The sequence below is a fragment of the Notamacropus eugenii genome, chromosome 2 (assembly GCF_028372415.1).
Source record: "Notamacropus eugenii isolate mMacEug1 chromosome 2, mMacEug1.pri_v2, whole genome shotgun sequence".
Lineage (NCBI taxonomy): Eukaryota > Metazoa > Chordata > Mammalia > Diprotodontia > Macropodidae > Notamacropus > Notamacropus eugenii.
The window spans coordinates 520,743,320-520,757,009 of NC_092873.1; the positions used below are offsets into that span (position 1 = coordinate 520,743,320).

At 40.8% G+C, this 13,690-nt stretch overlaps 1 protein-coding gene across 3 annotated transcripts in view; it reads right to left on the bottom strand.

Moving 5' to 3' along the window:
- Positions 1–13,690, bottom strand: part of C2H1orf87 (chromosome 2 C1orf87 homolog) — a 70,384-nt gene that overhangs the window by 26,500 nt on the left and 30,194 nt on the right. For all 3 annotated transcript variants that reach the window (XM_072649678.1, XM_072649680.1, XM_072649679.1), the window contains 2 exons: positions 9,970–10,114; positions 2,561–2,658 (listed from right to left, as the gene is read on the bottom strand). In XM_072649678.1, coding sequence (XP_072505779.1) covers positions 2,561–2,658; positions 9,970–10,114 — 243 coding nt within the window. The remainder of the gene's footprint in view (positions 1–2,560; positions 2,659–9,969; positions 10,115–13,690) is intronic.

Sequence of the window (13,690 nt, forward strand, 5' to 3'; positions counted from 1 at the left end):
CTAATTGTGACTCCCTCCGCCCAAGCTGAGCTCATCTTACAGAAGGGCAGCTCTGAGGGGGAGAGCTGATGAGTTCCACCTCTCTGCCTCTTGTGAAATCTCCTGCTGTGGTAGCCACTCACTCAATTCTCTCCTCATTTGTGAGTAAGGCAAGAACAAAAGATTTCATTGTTAAAAAATCTTGCAGTAACAGAGCAGAGAACACAGCTTCCTTCCTCAGCTCTCCCAGGGCAACAGTCTTAGAGGGGGTGGGTAGGAGCTCCTTCTCTTTGGTGAGATGGGGGCTAATCCCGCATCACCCTAATCCTTCCTGATGTCTTACTGATTTTAAGGATATTTAATCAGGAAGTGGCTTCAAGCTGGAATCCTGCTAATTACCCAGCAGCCGCTTTCCAAACAGGCACCTGATTGGACAGAGGATTAATGGAAAATATGCCCTAAAATAGGGATTCATGCATCTCACTCCTGACATGTGTGTCTATATTGTATGTTTAATCTCCTAAAGACATAAGTCTGAATATAAAGCCCTTGACAAAATGGGTTTATGTCAATAGAGGAGGCTTTAGCTAGTGGCTGGATATGAGTGGAAGAGATTTATCCCATAGGGGAGTAATTCTTTCCTGAAGGTCACTGTCATGATGTCCTTGGCTCTCCTAGAGACAGAGAAATCTAGAGTTCTAGGCCCTCCCCAGCCCTTTGGATTAAAAAAAAAGTGGGGAGAATACAGTCACCAAAATAATACAGTGGAAACCTATCTCCCTTATTACACCTTTCATCAGAGTACTAACTCTCCCCTCCACTCGCTCTTCCATCAAAGGCTTATTTTGAATGACCAACCCATCCTATTTTTCAGGGGTGGGAAAAGAAGCATACTAACCTATTCCATCACCTAGCTTTCCCTCCTTTCACCTGCAAAATTGATGTAGACACATCAAAAGAAGGGAGGAGAAGCAGATGAAAGAGACGAGGCCAAACCACCTCAGTTTCAAAGGGATATTAGATTCAGGTGTGAGGGTAAAGCCTGTCTGATTCTCGGGAATGCTATGCTCTCCCAAGCAACAGAGGAAGGATGGAAACAACTCATATAAAACAGTGATCTTGCTCTTGGCAACTTGAAAGTGAGTACAGGTAAATAATAAGGAAAGGCATGGTGATCTCACCCCCTACTTTCCCTTTAGGTCATGGTTCTTAGAGGTGGTTTGTGAATTATTTTTTTTCCTGCTATGAACTTCCTGACTCTCATCTCTTTGTTTCTAAGGTCATGGAATCACCCTAGATACCCAGGGACAAGACCAGATTTCCTTGATTTAAGCCACACTTGGGCTTAATCTAATCAGATGCAATTGAATAAAGATGACTGGAAAGTCACATACGTGGGTTAAAAAAAATTAGCATCACAAATATAAGATGAGAAAATCATGGCTCAATTGCCGGATCTGGTTTTCTTTCTTTAAAAAAAAGATCGAATGAATGAATGAAAAGCATTTATTAAGCACTTATTATGTGCCAAGCACATTACTGAGTACTGGTAATGCAAATATAAAACCCAGACAATCATTGCAAAGAGCTCATGGTCCAGTAGGGGCAGACAACCACAAAAAGGACCTGGAGATCCCAGTGGACACCGAGTTCAAAAACATCACGCTCGGTATTTATGAAGCACCTTGATGATTACCGTGGTTACAAAGAAAGGTTGAGGACTTGGGAGATGGCAACACCATTGTCCTCTCCCTTAGTCATGCCAAACCTTGTGTACTGTATACTCCTAAGGGGAGGGACTGTTTCATTTTAGTGTTTGTTTCTCTGGACTACATTTTAGAAAGGATATGGATAAGATGTAGACAAGTCAGAGGAGGATGTCCCTTACCATGAAGGGTCTCAAGTTTATGCCACCTCAGGATCAGTTGTAAGAGGGGGGATGACCAGCCTAGAGGGAAGAACTGTGTTCAAGAATCTGAAGATCTCTGGTGTGAAAGAGAGATTGTCTTGCTTGGCAAGAAGTAATCCAGTATGAGTGCAAAAGGGAAAACTAACCTCATGGATAGAGAGTGGGGGCTGAAGTCAGGAAGACGAGTGCAAATTGGCCTCAGACACTAGGTGAGTGGTCCTGGGCAAGTCACTTAACCTCTGTTGGTCTCAGTTTCCTCATCAGTAAAAACAGGATAAAAATAGCACCTACTTCACAGGGAGTTGTGAGAATCAGATGAGATGATAACTGTAAAATGTTTCACAAACCCTAAAGTTTTATACAAATGTTACTTATAAGTGTTTCTTTCCTGTTAGGTCAAGCCTTTCCTGATTCTTCACACCCCCCACTCAGTTTTAGTAACCTCCCCACTCAATATCACTATGAATTTTTTATTTATGTGTCACACATTGTTTCTCCTCCACAGAATGTGCCCTCTTTGAGGGCAGAGCAGTTTCATTTTTTTTTTTTTGCCTCTTTATCCCTGGCAGCTGGCATAGTGCCTCAACCATAGAAGTCACTCAGTAAATTCTTATTCAATGAATTGATACATGGGCTGTAGCTACAGTCTATTTGCACTGAAAATCAACTTACTTGATTTCATCTTTTACATTCAAATCCTGGTGGCTACACAAAGCCTCCATCAGTGATGGGGACAGAATGAGTCCATGATGCTCACAAATTGCCTTGATCTGAAAAATCAAAAAGTATTTTAAGTTTGGATAGGACAAACGCAATCCCTTCTATTTTCTCATGCCCTCCACCACTAGCCCGTACCTGCCAAGGTGATGAGATGTTCCAGGGCAGTCATTATCTCCCCCCATAAGCAACACTCCCTCTGCCTTCTCCCCTAAGCCATCAAGGCACCATTTACAATGGAGGGCCCTTGAAGGAATAGATAATAGGATATCAAAGTCTGATTAAGGTAGTGCAATTATGTTGTCACCATCGACTCAGGGCACTGACTGGGGTGAGTGGAAAACCATCACCTTGAGGAACTTGGACACAGAGAAGGAGAACTAAGGAAATTTACTTAACTGAATTGCAAATGCATGGTGGTCAATTACCTATAGAGATAAACTCAACCTATTATTCTAATTCATTCACCCATATATTCATTCATTCACTAACCACTTATTGAATGCCTACTTTATGCATAGTGTTGTTAGACACTCGTTCTTCAAAGAGAAATATGAAACAGTCTCTGCTCTTAAGTTTCCAGTGCAATAGAGGAGATATAAAATACACATGAATTGTTAGGATGATCGTGGTGTGGAGGCAGAAAAGGGAGGAGCTCTGTATCTTCCATTTTGTGGCAAGAGTGACTCTACAAGCAGTTGCAGGAGTTTCTCAACCCTTGACTAAGAGAAGTAACAACTAACTGACCTGTCCCTGCCTCAGCCCATAATAGAAATAAAGCTTCTCTGTCTTATTTGTCTCCCAAATTATACAACAGAAGACATCTAAGGAAGAGACTCATTTTTGGATCTCCATACAAAACTATTTATAAGGCATGGAGGGAATACTGTATGTCTTGGTAAGTGGTATTTCCCTTAAAATAAAATTGTACAGTATTTGAGAGGCAATATATTTTAGTGGGATTAATGCTGGAACTAGAATTCAGGTCCTGCGCTAAGTTTGCATCTTTACTCATTTTATGACCAGAGACACTTAACTTATTAGAGCCTCGGTTTCTTTCTCTATAAAATTGGTATTTGTAATACCTGTTTCACTGGGTGATTATGAGGAAAAGGTTTCATAAGGATTAATGTTTTATCTACTTGTAAGCTTTTTCCTTTTATTGAGGGAAGGGAATGGTGACTCTACCTTAGCGTAAGGAATTCCCAATATGGAAACGTGTCTGTAACTTAAATTATTAAAGAGTTGTTTAAGGAGAGTGAGTGGCTTCTCAGTTGTTACACAGCCATGATGTGCCAGAGATAGCATTGGAAGCTGGGTCTTCCTACCTTGAAGTCTGGCCCTCTGTCAACTATGGGACACTGTAGTTCTTTAATGCTTATTGTTTTATTCTAAAGTTTTAAAGTAATGGGTTGATTCACTGGTGGAAGTAGTACTAACAACAGTGAGACTGAAGATCCCAAATTGTTTATGTGTATTCATGTGATGAGGACTCTGAGCCACCTAGAAAAAGTAAAATTATGTTCAGTGTTTTTTTGAATGGCCTCAAGAATAAAATATGGATGCCCACATTTGACTTTTAAAGCCCTTTCCAATCTGTTTGGTAAGGTAGGAGGGATGTGGGAAAGATTTTAATCAAAGAGAGATAAAATGACACTTGGGTACTTGCAGAGATAAACTTTAGATATCTGAACATTTAAATCTATTAAATATATCCCTTCCTAATGATATCTGATGGTTGTGATTAGGATGGGGAGGATGAGGAAGAGGAGGAGGAGCAGGATGATAACCAAATCCCAGCCTTCCCTCTAACACTTCAGAATTTACATATATGAGGTCTAACTCACTCTTTGATTTCTTCTGATAACTGCCCAAAGTCCAAAACTTCTGTGAGTCTATTGAGGAGACCCAAAGTTTGGACTGCACAGAACTCATCTGTCTAGTTCAGCTTAAGCTTCTCATGACCTTGGAACCAAGAACAAGGAAAGTCCTGGGTACTCAGCACAATGTCTCGGGACACGGATTTATTATAACTCTTAGGGAACTAAATTCCTATCATTTTCCTCCCTTTGAGTAATAACCATAGTTTGAATGAGTTCCAAGGCAGTAAGTAATTCCAGACAGTTCACCAATGGTAGACCAACTTCAAAAAAAGCCTGGCTGTTTACACCATAAAGATGGAACCCAAAGCTGGGACTTCCATCATCCATACAGAAGCCAATTGACATTCCAAAAAGATTGGCTTGTCCATGTCACTCCCTTGCTTAAGAAATTTCAAGGGTTCCCTGTTACTTTTAGAATAAACTACAAATACCTAGCACATAGTAGGCACTTAAAAATCTTTATTAATTGTTTGATTGGCTTCAACTTGTCTTTCTAGGCAGATTTCACGTTACTCTCCATCATGGAGATCAGAATTCATTTAAATTGAACAAAACTGATTTTAATCTTATTTAAAAGGGCAAATTATTAGACCAACCTAAAGATGGCATTGGTAGGTGAAAGGCATCCAGCAGCTAGATGGTACAGTGCATTGGACTTGGAGTCAGGAAGCCTTGGGTTCAAATCCAGCTTCAGACTTTTACTATCTAGACTAGTAGCAAGTCATTTAAACTCTGTTAGCTTCTTTCCTAGTCTCTGAAATATGGATAATAATAGCACCTACCTCTTGGGGCTGTTGTAATGATCAAATGAGGTAACATATGTAAAGTGCTTTGCAAAACTTATAGTGCTATATAAATGTTGTTGATATTAGATACTCTCATCAAAACTTCGCGGAGCCTTACCTCCGCTTCTCAAAGTGCCTGCTGCCTATTGTTACTTTTATTATTATTATTTTGGGGGGGATGAGAGTGGGTGGTTCTCTCAGACCCTGCAGTGAGCTGAAGAGGAAGTTCATGTGGATCTTTTATAAGTTTTTTCCACTTCAAAGTCTACTCATGGGGGCCACAGATGGGTACTAGAAACTTTGCCAAATTGCAGTATTCAGTTTGTGAACAAGATTAATTAATTATCCCTAGCCCCATGCAGACTCTCATATGCAAGTGGGGGACCTCCGGATTTCTTTGATAGCTCCTTCATAATCCCAGATCATTCACTACTCCCTGCAAGTCTCATGGGTCATTGTGGCAAGTGCCCACAAGCAATTTCCCTGCTCCATACATAATTTCTGCAACTAGATACATGCCCAGGGACAACTTGGAGAAAAATGTGATATCTGTTGGTATCTTCCCTCCATTTATACCCCTCTTTGGGGACACTGACTGCATTGCTAACATCTTTTTGGTTAATTTGGCGATCTTTCCCACTCATTAATAGGCCCATGTGATCTGCTTAAATCACATGGAAGCCTAAGTCACATGTGGTGGGAGGAGCATGCTGAACAGGCAGAATAGGAAAGGGTAGAGCAGTAAGGATAGAACAGGAAGAGGCAGAGCTGGAGTAAAGCTGAGAGGAAGTTGGTCTTGTCAGGGCTGGGAAGGACAGAGGAAGCAGGCAACTGGTTGTGAGTGAGAGCAGGGCACTTTGCTTAGGGGATCCTGTTTGTGGGAAAGCCTGATAATGTGTTTAGACTTCTTGGTTACTATGATGGATTTCTTTGCTACCATGATAGATTTGACTTTCTTGTGTTGGGATTTGACTTGCTGGTGTCTGAATAAATGTTTTTCTTCTAATTTCTATATGGAGAGTTTATTATACTTTGTGATTCAGAACTATGCTAGCATATTCATAATTGCTGCCGGTGCTCTGAATATTGCCTTGGTGATACACCACTTCCTTTTCTCTGACCTTAATCAGAAACTGGGCACAGATACGGGGATTTATCTCCAGCTGTAAAGGCACCCCAGCATCGTACATAGAATCTTCCCCCACCCTCACCCTCCATACTCGTACACACACACACACACACACACACACACACACACACACACACACACACACACACACAGCAAATAACCTTTGACTAGGGGTTGGGAATCACCTCTGTCTCTCCGGTCAATCAACAAACATTTACTGCCTAGTATTTATGTAGTCTTTAATTTTGCAAAGCATTTTGCATGGAATATCTTATGTAATCCTTACAATATATGTGTGCTATTCTTATCCTCATTTTACTGATAGGAATTTAAGGCAAACAGAAGTTAAATGACTTACACAGGATCATATACCTACTAAATGAGATAGGATTTCAACTCAGTTCTATGTGATGCCAAGCCCAGTATTCAATCTGCAGGGTCCCCTAGCTGCTCACTATGTGCCAGGCATCTTGCCATGCTCAGAGAATGCAAAAAAGGTCACTGGTTTGCAAAGAGTTTTACCATATGTGGTCTCATTGGATCCTCACAAGAGCCTACCAAAGTTGGTGCTACAATCACCCCAATTTTACCAATGAGGAATCTCAGGCTCAGAGAGGTTAAGTCACTAGCCGAAGGTCCCACAACTAGTAAGTGTCTAAGGGGGGAGTTGAACCCAGGACTTCCTGACTCCACATCTGGCTGTCCTTTTTACTAAGCTGCCTCATGAATAGTTCCTGCTGTGAAGGAAAGCACATTTTAATGGAGGAGACAATGTGTAAATACCTAAGTACATAGAAATTACATAGAAAAGGTCACCTGAAAGGGGAAAGATTCTGCACATGGCAACAGAGGATCATAGACCTAAGCCTAGAAGAGACCTCAGAGGTTCTCATCTACCATTGTCATTAATCAGTTAGTCAATTAACAAACATTGATTAAGCATTTGCTATGTCCAGATACTATACTAAGCATGAAGACAAAAATGAAGCAGGTCTTGCCCTCATGGAGCTTACATTATAATGGGGGAGAAAACATGTAAATGAACTGGAATATTTGGGATATATAAAGAATAGATATAAGGTAAACTTAGCAGGGAAGGCACTAAAATCAGAGGGAAATTGAGGTCTAGAGATGTTGAACTCACTCAAAGTCACACAGATAATAAGTGAACATGAACCCATGTCATCCGACTCCAGATCAAGCATTCTTTCCACTACCCCACTCTGCCTCTCATGAACACTGACCTCCTAGATGCTAGATTCTGCCTACCTAGACCCTCTTTACCCTAGTGGTCTTGGCTGGACTTGACTGAATGATTTATCAACCTACTTGATTGGCACAGTCTATTTTCTTTCCTATGACACTCAATCTCCACCTTCATGTTAGGGTCTGAACCACTCTCCATGACAACCAGACTGACCATGTGTCTGATATAGCGAAGTCATCACAATAAAGGATTGTGGATTTGACTTTCAAGCTTGGTACCTTTAGTCAGAATCAAAGAACCACACAATCTCTAATTTGGAAGGGACATCAGTGTTGATTTAGTCCAATCTTTGGCTAACTGAGAATCAACTCTATAATGTACTCTACAAGTGGTCATCCACCTTCTGATTAACAGTCTAGAGAAGAGGATTCCCATCGCCCTTGGAGTCCAGCCTGCCCAGCCCACCCTGTGACAGTTCAAATGTTAGGCAATTCTTCCTGACATCCAAACTAAATCTTCCTTCTTGTAACTCCAACCCACTGTTCCTAGTTCTTCCCTCTAGGGCCAAAGAGAACATAGTCAATCAGATATTTGAACATAGGTATGAGGATTCCTCCCCTTCAAGCTTTTTCTCCTACAAGCTAAAGAACCAAAAATACAAAATACACATATCTCCATCAGTTGCTCCCTCTGTGAAAAGAGATCCTTCCAGCTCCCCTCACCATTATGCTCATCTTTTTCCTCTGAGTCATTCCTTTCACATAGGAGCAAACAGGATCTTTCTATAACCCCTTCTACTTCTACTCTTGCCTTTTATTCCAAATAATCCCATGAGTATTGTCAGCATGGATAGAACACTGAACCTGCAGTTGAGAAGACCCACCTCAAACCCTTACTAGCTATGGGACCCTCAGCTAGTTCCTGAAGCATTGGGATTCTCTGTGTCCTCATCTGTAAAATGGGGATAATGAAAGCCCTACCTCACATAGTCATTGTGAGAAGAGATGAAAAAATGTATGCAAAGTGATTGGCAAACTCAAAGCACTCTATGCAACTGAGTTATTGTCACCAACGTCATGTTATTATCACTGTTGTTCTTATTCCTGTGTTAGAATGGAATGCACATTAGCCTTGGATTCAAATGCCTAGGTTCAAAGATGTACTCCTCCATTTGCTTACTCTGTGGCTTTAGGTGAGTCATTAAACTTTCTGGAATCTCAGTTTCCTCATTTGTAGCATAAAAGGGTTAGATTAGTTGATCCTAACAATCCCACCAAGTTAGGTTCTAACCTTCTCTGTTCTAAGGTTTGATCTGGCTCTTACATTGTGTTCTGAGATCTTCTCCCATTCTTAGGTTCCTAAGGTCTATCTCAGAGCTAGCATCCTTTATTCTAAGATTCTCTCCAATCATTATCTTTAATATTCTAAGGGCTCTTTCTGCTCTTAAACTATGCTCTAAGTTCCTTTGAATCTTGGCATTCTGCATCTTATGTTCTAATATTCTACATCCCAAGATACCTTATAGCTGTCTCTACGTTCTAAGGTTTCATCCAGCTTGAACATTCCATATTTTACGTTCTGAAGTCCATCTCAACTCTTACAGCCAAGGTCTTTTCCATCTCATACATCCTCTAACATTCCATATTCTGTGGTCTCTGTTGTCTCTAAAAACCTGGACTTTTGTTGTTTCATTTTTTAATGTCTAGTTTGAGGGATTGGAATGATCACAACTGATTCCAATGGCAACTAGTTAAGAGTTTCAGAATCTGGGATTTGACTTTTTGACAGAAGGTATTTTTTTTTACTGTGAAATGTTGTTTTGAAAGCATTAAACTTTCCATTGTTACATGGATCACAGACTCCTACCTCAGGTATTTCTGTTCCAAGTCTAATAGTTTAAAAGTCTTTCTATTTTACCCCTCCCCAAACTCCAAGATACTAATAATCACTAATGATGGCTAACATTTACATGGGGCTTCCTATGTGCCAGGCATTGTGCTAAGTCCTTTACTATTATTATGTTATTTGACCCTTACAACAATACTGGGAGAATAGGTACTATTATTATTCCTGTTTAATAGATGAGGAAACAGGCAAATAGCTGTTAAGTGTCTTGTCCAGAGTAACACAACTAGGAAATATCTGAGACTGGATTCAGACTCAGGTCTTCCTGACTCAGGCTCAGCACTCTGTCTACTATACCACCTAGCTGCCTACGTAGAACAAAGGATTTTATTTATACCATATAATCCACAAAAGGGACCCAGAAGAGAAAATTACTCCCAGGATCTCTCTACTACATGTCTGTTCATAAAGACATATTGAAATAAATCTATAAATCTAAATGTGACATGGTTTACCTTGGAGGGTGGCAGGTGGCCAGAGAAAGGTTGGTCTTCTTTATGAAAACTCAGGTGAAGATTTTCAATGTTGAGCTTGTCCATGGATAGCTTCAGGGCACTCCTGAGAAGCCCAGTTAAGTTATCACTGGCTTCAGAAGATGAGCTATGGAATTGAGACACAATAGAGGGGGTATGAGTAAAGGGCAGAGAGATGTGATAGAGTTCTGAACATGGTATCAGGACACCTGAGTTGGGGTCGCATCTCTGTCACTCACTGGAGAGCCACTTTCCTCAACCGTGAAATGAAGATAGTACTGTGTACTGTACGTGGCTTATGTCAAAGATTTTGTAAACTGACACTAAGCTGCCTGATGTGTTATAGTAAGATCCAAAATGTGTCAAATGATGGAAGATTAAAGATTTTTTGGATGAAAGTGGCCTTGGATTCAGGAAAACCTGGATTGATTCATCAGGTAAGAGGAGGATGGGGAACTAATCAGGAAGGTGGCTATATGACTAGAGAGAAGGGGTTGGATGGGAGAAATGTTGTGGAAATAAGATTGATAAGATCTGACAGCTGGTTGAATATTAGGTGGAGGAGAAAAACTCAAAACAGGGCATTCAAGGTGATGAACTTGGGTATCCTCAACAGAAATGGGAATGTTAGGAGGATGTGCCTGAGCTCAGTTTCTAGTCTGGGACTTGTTGATTTTGAGATAATTATGAGATGTCCAGCAGGCAGTTAATGCAAGAATGATGTGTTGTAGAGATATAACAGGGTGGGACACATAGTTTTTGTGGTAATAGGCATAGACATTATGCTTGAACAAAGGAGAGCAAATGAAATTACCAAACAAGAAAAAGTAGAGATAGATGGATGGATGGGTAGACGGACGGACAGACAAACAGACAGACAGACAGACAGACAGATAGACAGACAGATAGACAGATAGATAGATAGATAGATAGATAGATAGATAGATAGATAGATAGATAGATAGATAGATAGATAGATAGATAGATAGATAGACAGATAGATGAATGGATAGATGGATGGATGGATAGACAGACAGAAAGATAAAAGAGAATATGGAGCACAGCTCCTAGGGAACATTCACTATAAGGGGGCAGGAAACTGACAAAGCTGTTAGATGGACAACATTAACAACAATGATAATTTTGGCATTTATATGATACTTCAAAGCTGTCATTTGATTCTTACAACAGCTCTCATCCTTTTACCCATTTTACAGATGAGATAACTGATGTTAAGTGACTTATCCAAGGTCACAGAGTTAATAACTCATTATTTTTCCTCTCCTCCTTTTAGCTTCTCTACTTCTCTCAAACACATTAATATTCTTTTGGTCTCCCAGGTTTTCCATGACGATGTTATTTTCACCTCTTTATGCTCAACCTCCCCGCTGCCCCTTTCTGATCCACTGCCAAACATTATCAATTCTAGACATCTCTCCATTCTGTCCTCTTCTTTCTACTCCTAACATAACCAATGTGTGAGGCAGGATGCAAACACAGGTCTACCTGACTCCAAGTCTGGTACTTAAGCCCACCTATGAAGTAGGTCTATGCCTAGTCCCCTATCAATGCTGAGCAACTCTGAGAGCACCAGCACCACTATCAAGGAAACAAGAGGCAGATGCATGAAGGAATCCCACTTCCTGTAGCCTGTGGGAATTTCTTAGAAGGCTCAGGTCCAGATGCTTCCTACATCTGGTCTAACTTAGATGGGGGGAGCTACTGCCACCCCAGCTATCCCTGGCAATGCTTTGAGTTTCAAGCACATCCGAGTCTCTTTGACTTGGAGGTTCCCCACAACTGAACACCTGGAGAAGGTTGTTTTCTGGAATTAATACATTAATGATAAAAAGCCTTTAATGAGCCATAAGCTGTGGTCCTGGACCATTTCTCCTTTTGTTTATTTGTTTGTTTTTGACAGGAGGTTTTTATAAGCAGCAGCTTTTCTGAAAACCCCAGGACCCTTTTCCCAGGTGCCTCTTCTCCAAGAGACACAAACCCACCCTGGGAAGAAACTGGCCGTCGGTGGAGCGGTGGAAAGGATGCTAGTCACATGGGTTTTGTGAGATGTTCCCTCTTGCCCTTGACCAGCTTGCCCAGTTTGGGGAGAGAACCAACAATCATACCAAATACTGGCAATGGCCCCTCTACTACTGGGCTGTGTTGTTTATCAAATAAAGGCATCAGAGAGACGGCCTTTAAGGATGCTCCCAGCTGTGACCACTTTGTCCCTGAGCTTTCTGTCTGAGATCTAGCATCTCTCTCTCCTATAATACTTGGTTCTAAGGTTTTAAGCTTCCTTCCTGATATCTTGAGCCATCTGTTCTAACATTCTAAGATCTAAAATCTATGACCCCTATTGTCTCTAATACTCTGTTCTCTGATTCCTTCCTACTCTGACATTCTATATGGAATTGTAGTGTGAAAGCAATAACATCTTCAAATATCTAATTCACTGTTGGGGAACCTGCGGCCTTGAGGCCACATGTGACCTTGGGTGTGGGTTTTTGATTGAGTCCAAGTTTTACGAAACACATCCTTTTATTAAGGGGATTTCTTCTGTTAAGTTTGGATTCAGTCAAAGGGCACACTTGAGGACCTGGAGGGCCACATGTGTCCTTGAGAAAGTAGGCTCCCTACCCCTGATCTAATTGATGAAAAAAAAAAGTAATTGTGAGGTATAGATAAGCTCAAGGGGCAGAGAAGTGGTGCAGTGCATAAAGTGCTAGGCTTGAAGTCTGGAAGAAGTGAGTTCAAATCCAGTCTGAGAAACTTAGTAATGAGTAAGTCACTTCACTCTCTTTGCTTCAGTTTCCTCATTGTAAGAAGAGCTAGAGAAGAAAATGGCGAACCACTCCAATATCCCTGTCAAGAAAACCCTAAATGGGGTCACAAAGAGACAGAACTAAACAATAACAAAAACAATATAGAAACAATCCTTACCACCTGACCATTGGTCACAGAACAATTGTAACAAATGATAAACTTTAAGGTCTAAGAAATCATATGGTGGCATAATGGATAGAGAATTGAACTTGGAGTCAAGAATACCTTGGTTCCAATGTCATCTCAGATGCTAACTGGCTTTTATGACCATGAGCAAGACATAGAAATGTCCTATGCCCCATTCCTTCACACGTAGAAATGAGGGAATTGGACCCGATGTGCTCTGGGGTGCCATCCAGACTGCAATGCCTCTGATTTTCAATACCAGGCTGGTCCTACATCGTACTATCCTAATTGTAAAAACTAGCAATTTTTTTTTTCTTGCAAGACAATTTGAAGCCAATGTCCTCTTTATAGACAGAGTATAAAGAAACCTTATGGAAAATATAGTTCTCTCTGGTACCAGGCTGCTGCAAAGCCTCCATTTTTAATGAATGAACTAACCCTTAATAAGCAGTCAGTATGTGTTGGGCACTGTGCTAAGCTGGTATCTCTTTCAAATACCCACGTTGCTTGAAGGAAAAATAACCAAACCCAACCCTGAGAATTCAGTGCCTTGTCCATCCTATTTTCACTGTGCTTAGGAGAAGGAGATCCCTGAATCATTCATCTGAATTTCTAGAGATACAGGAGGGCCCCTGTTCCCATACTCTGGGGTCTCAGCTCAAAGGAGAAGAATGAACTCATGAGCACTTAAATGTTTCAGCACTTTTTCCATAAATTTATTTTTCTGTTTTCTATATGTGAGCTTCATAGG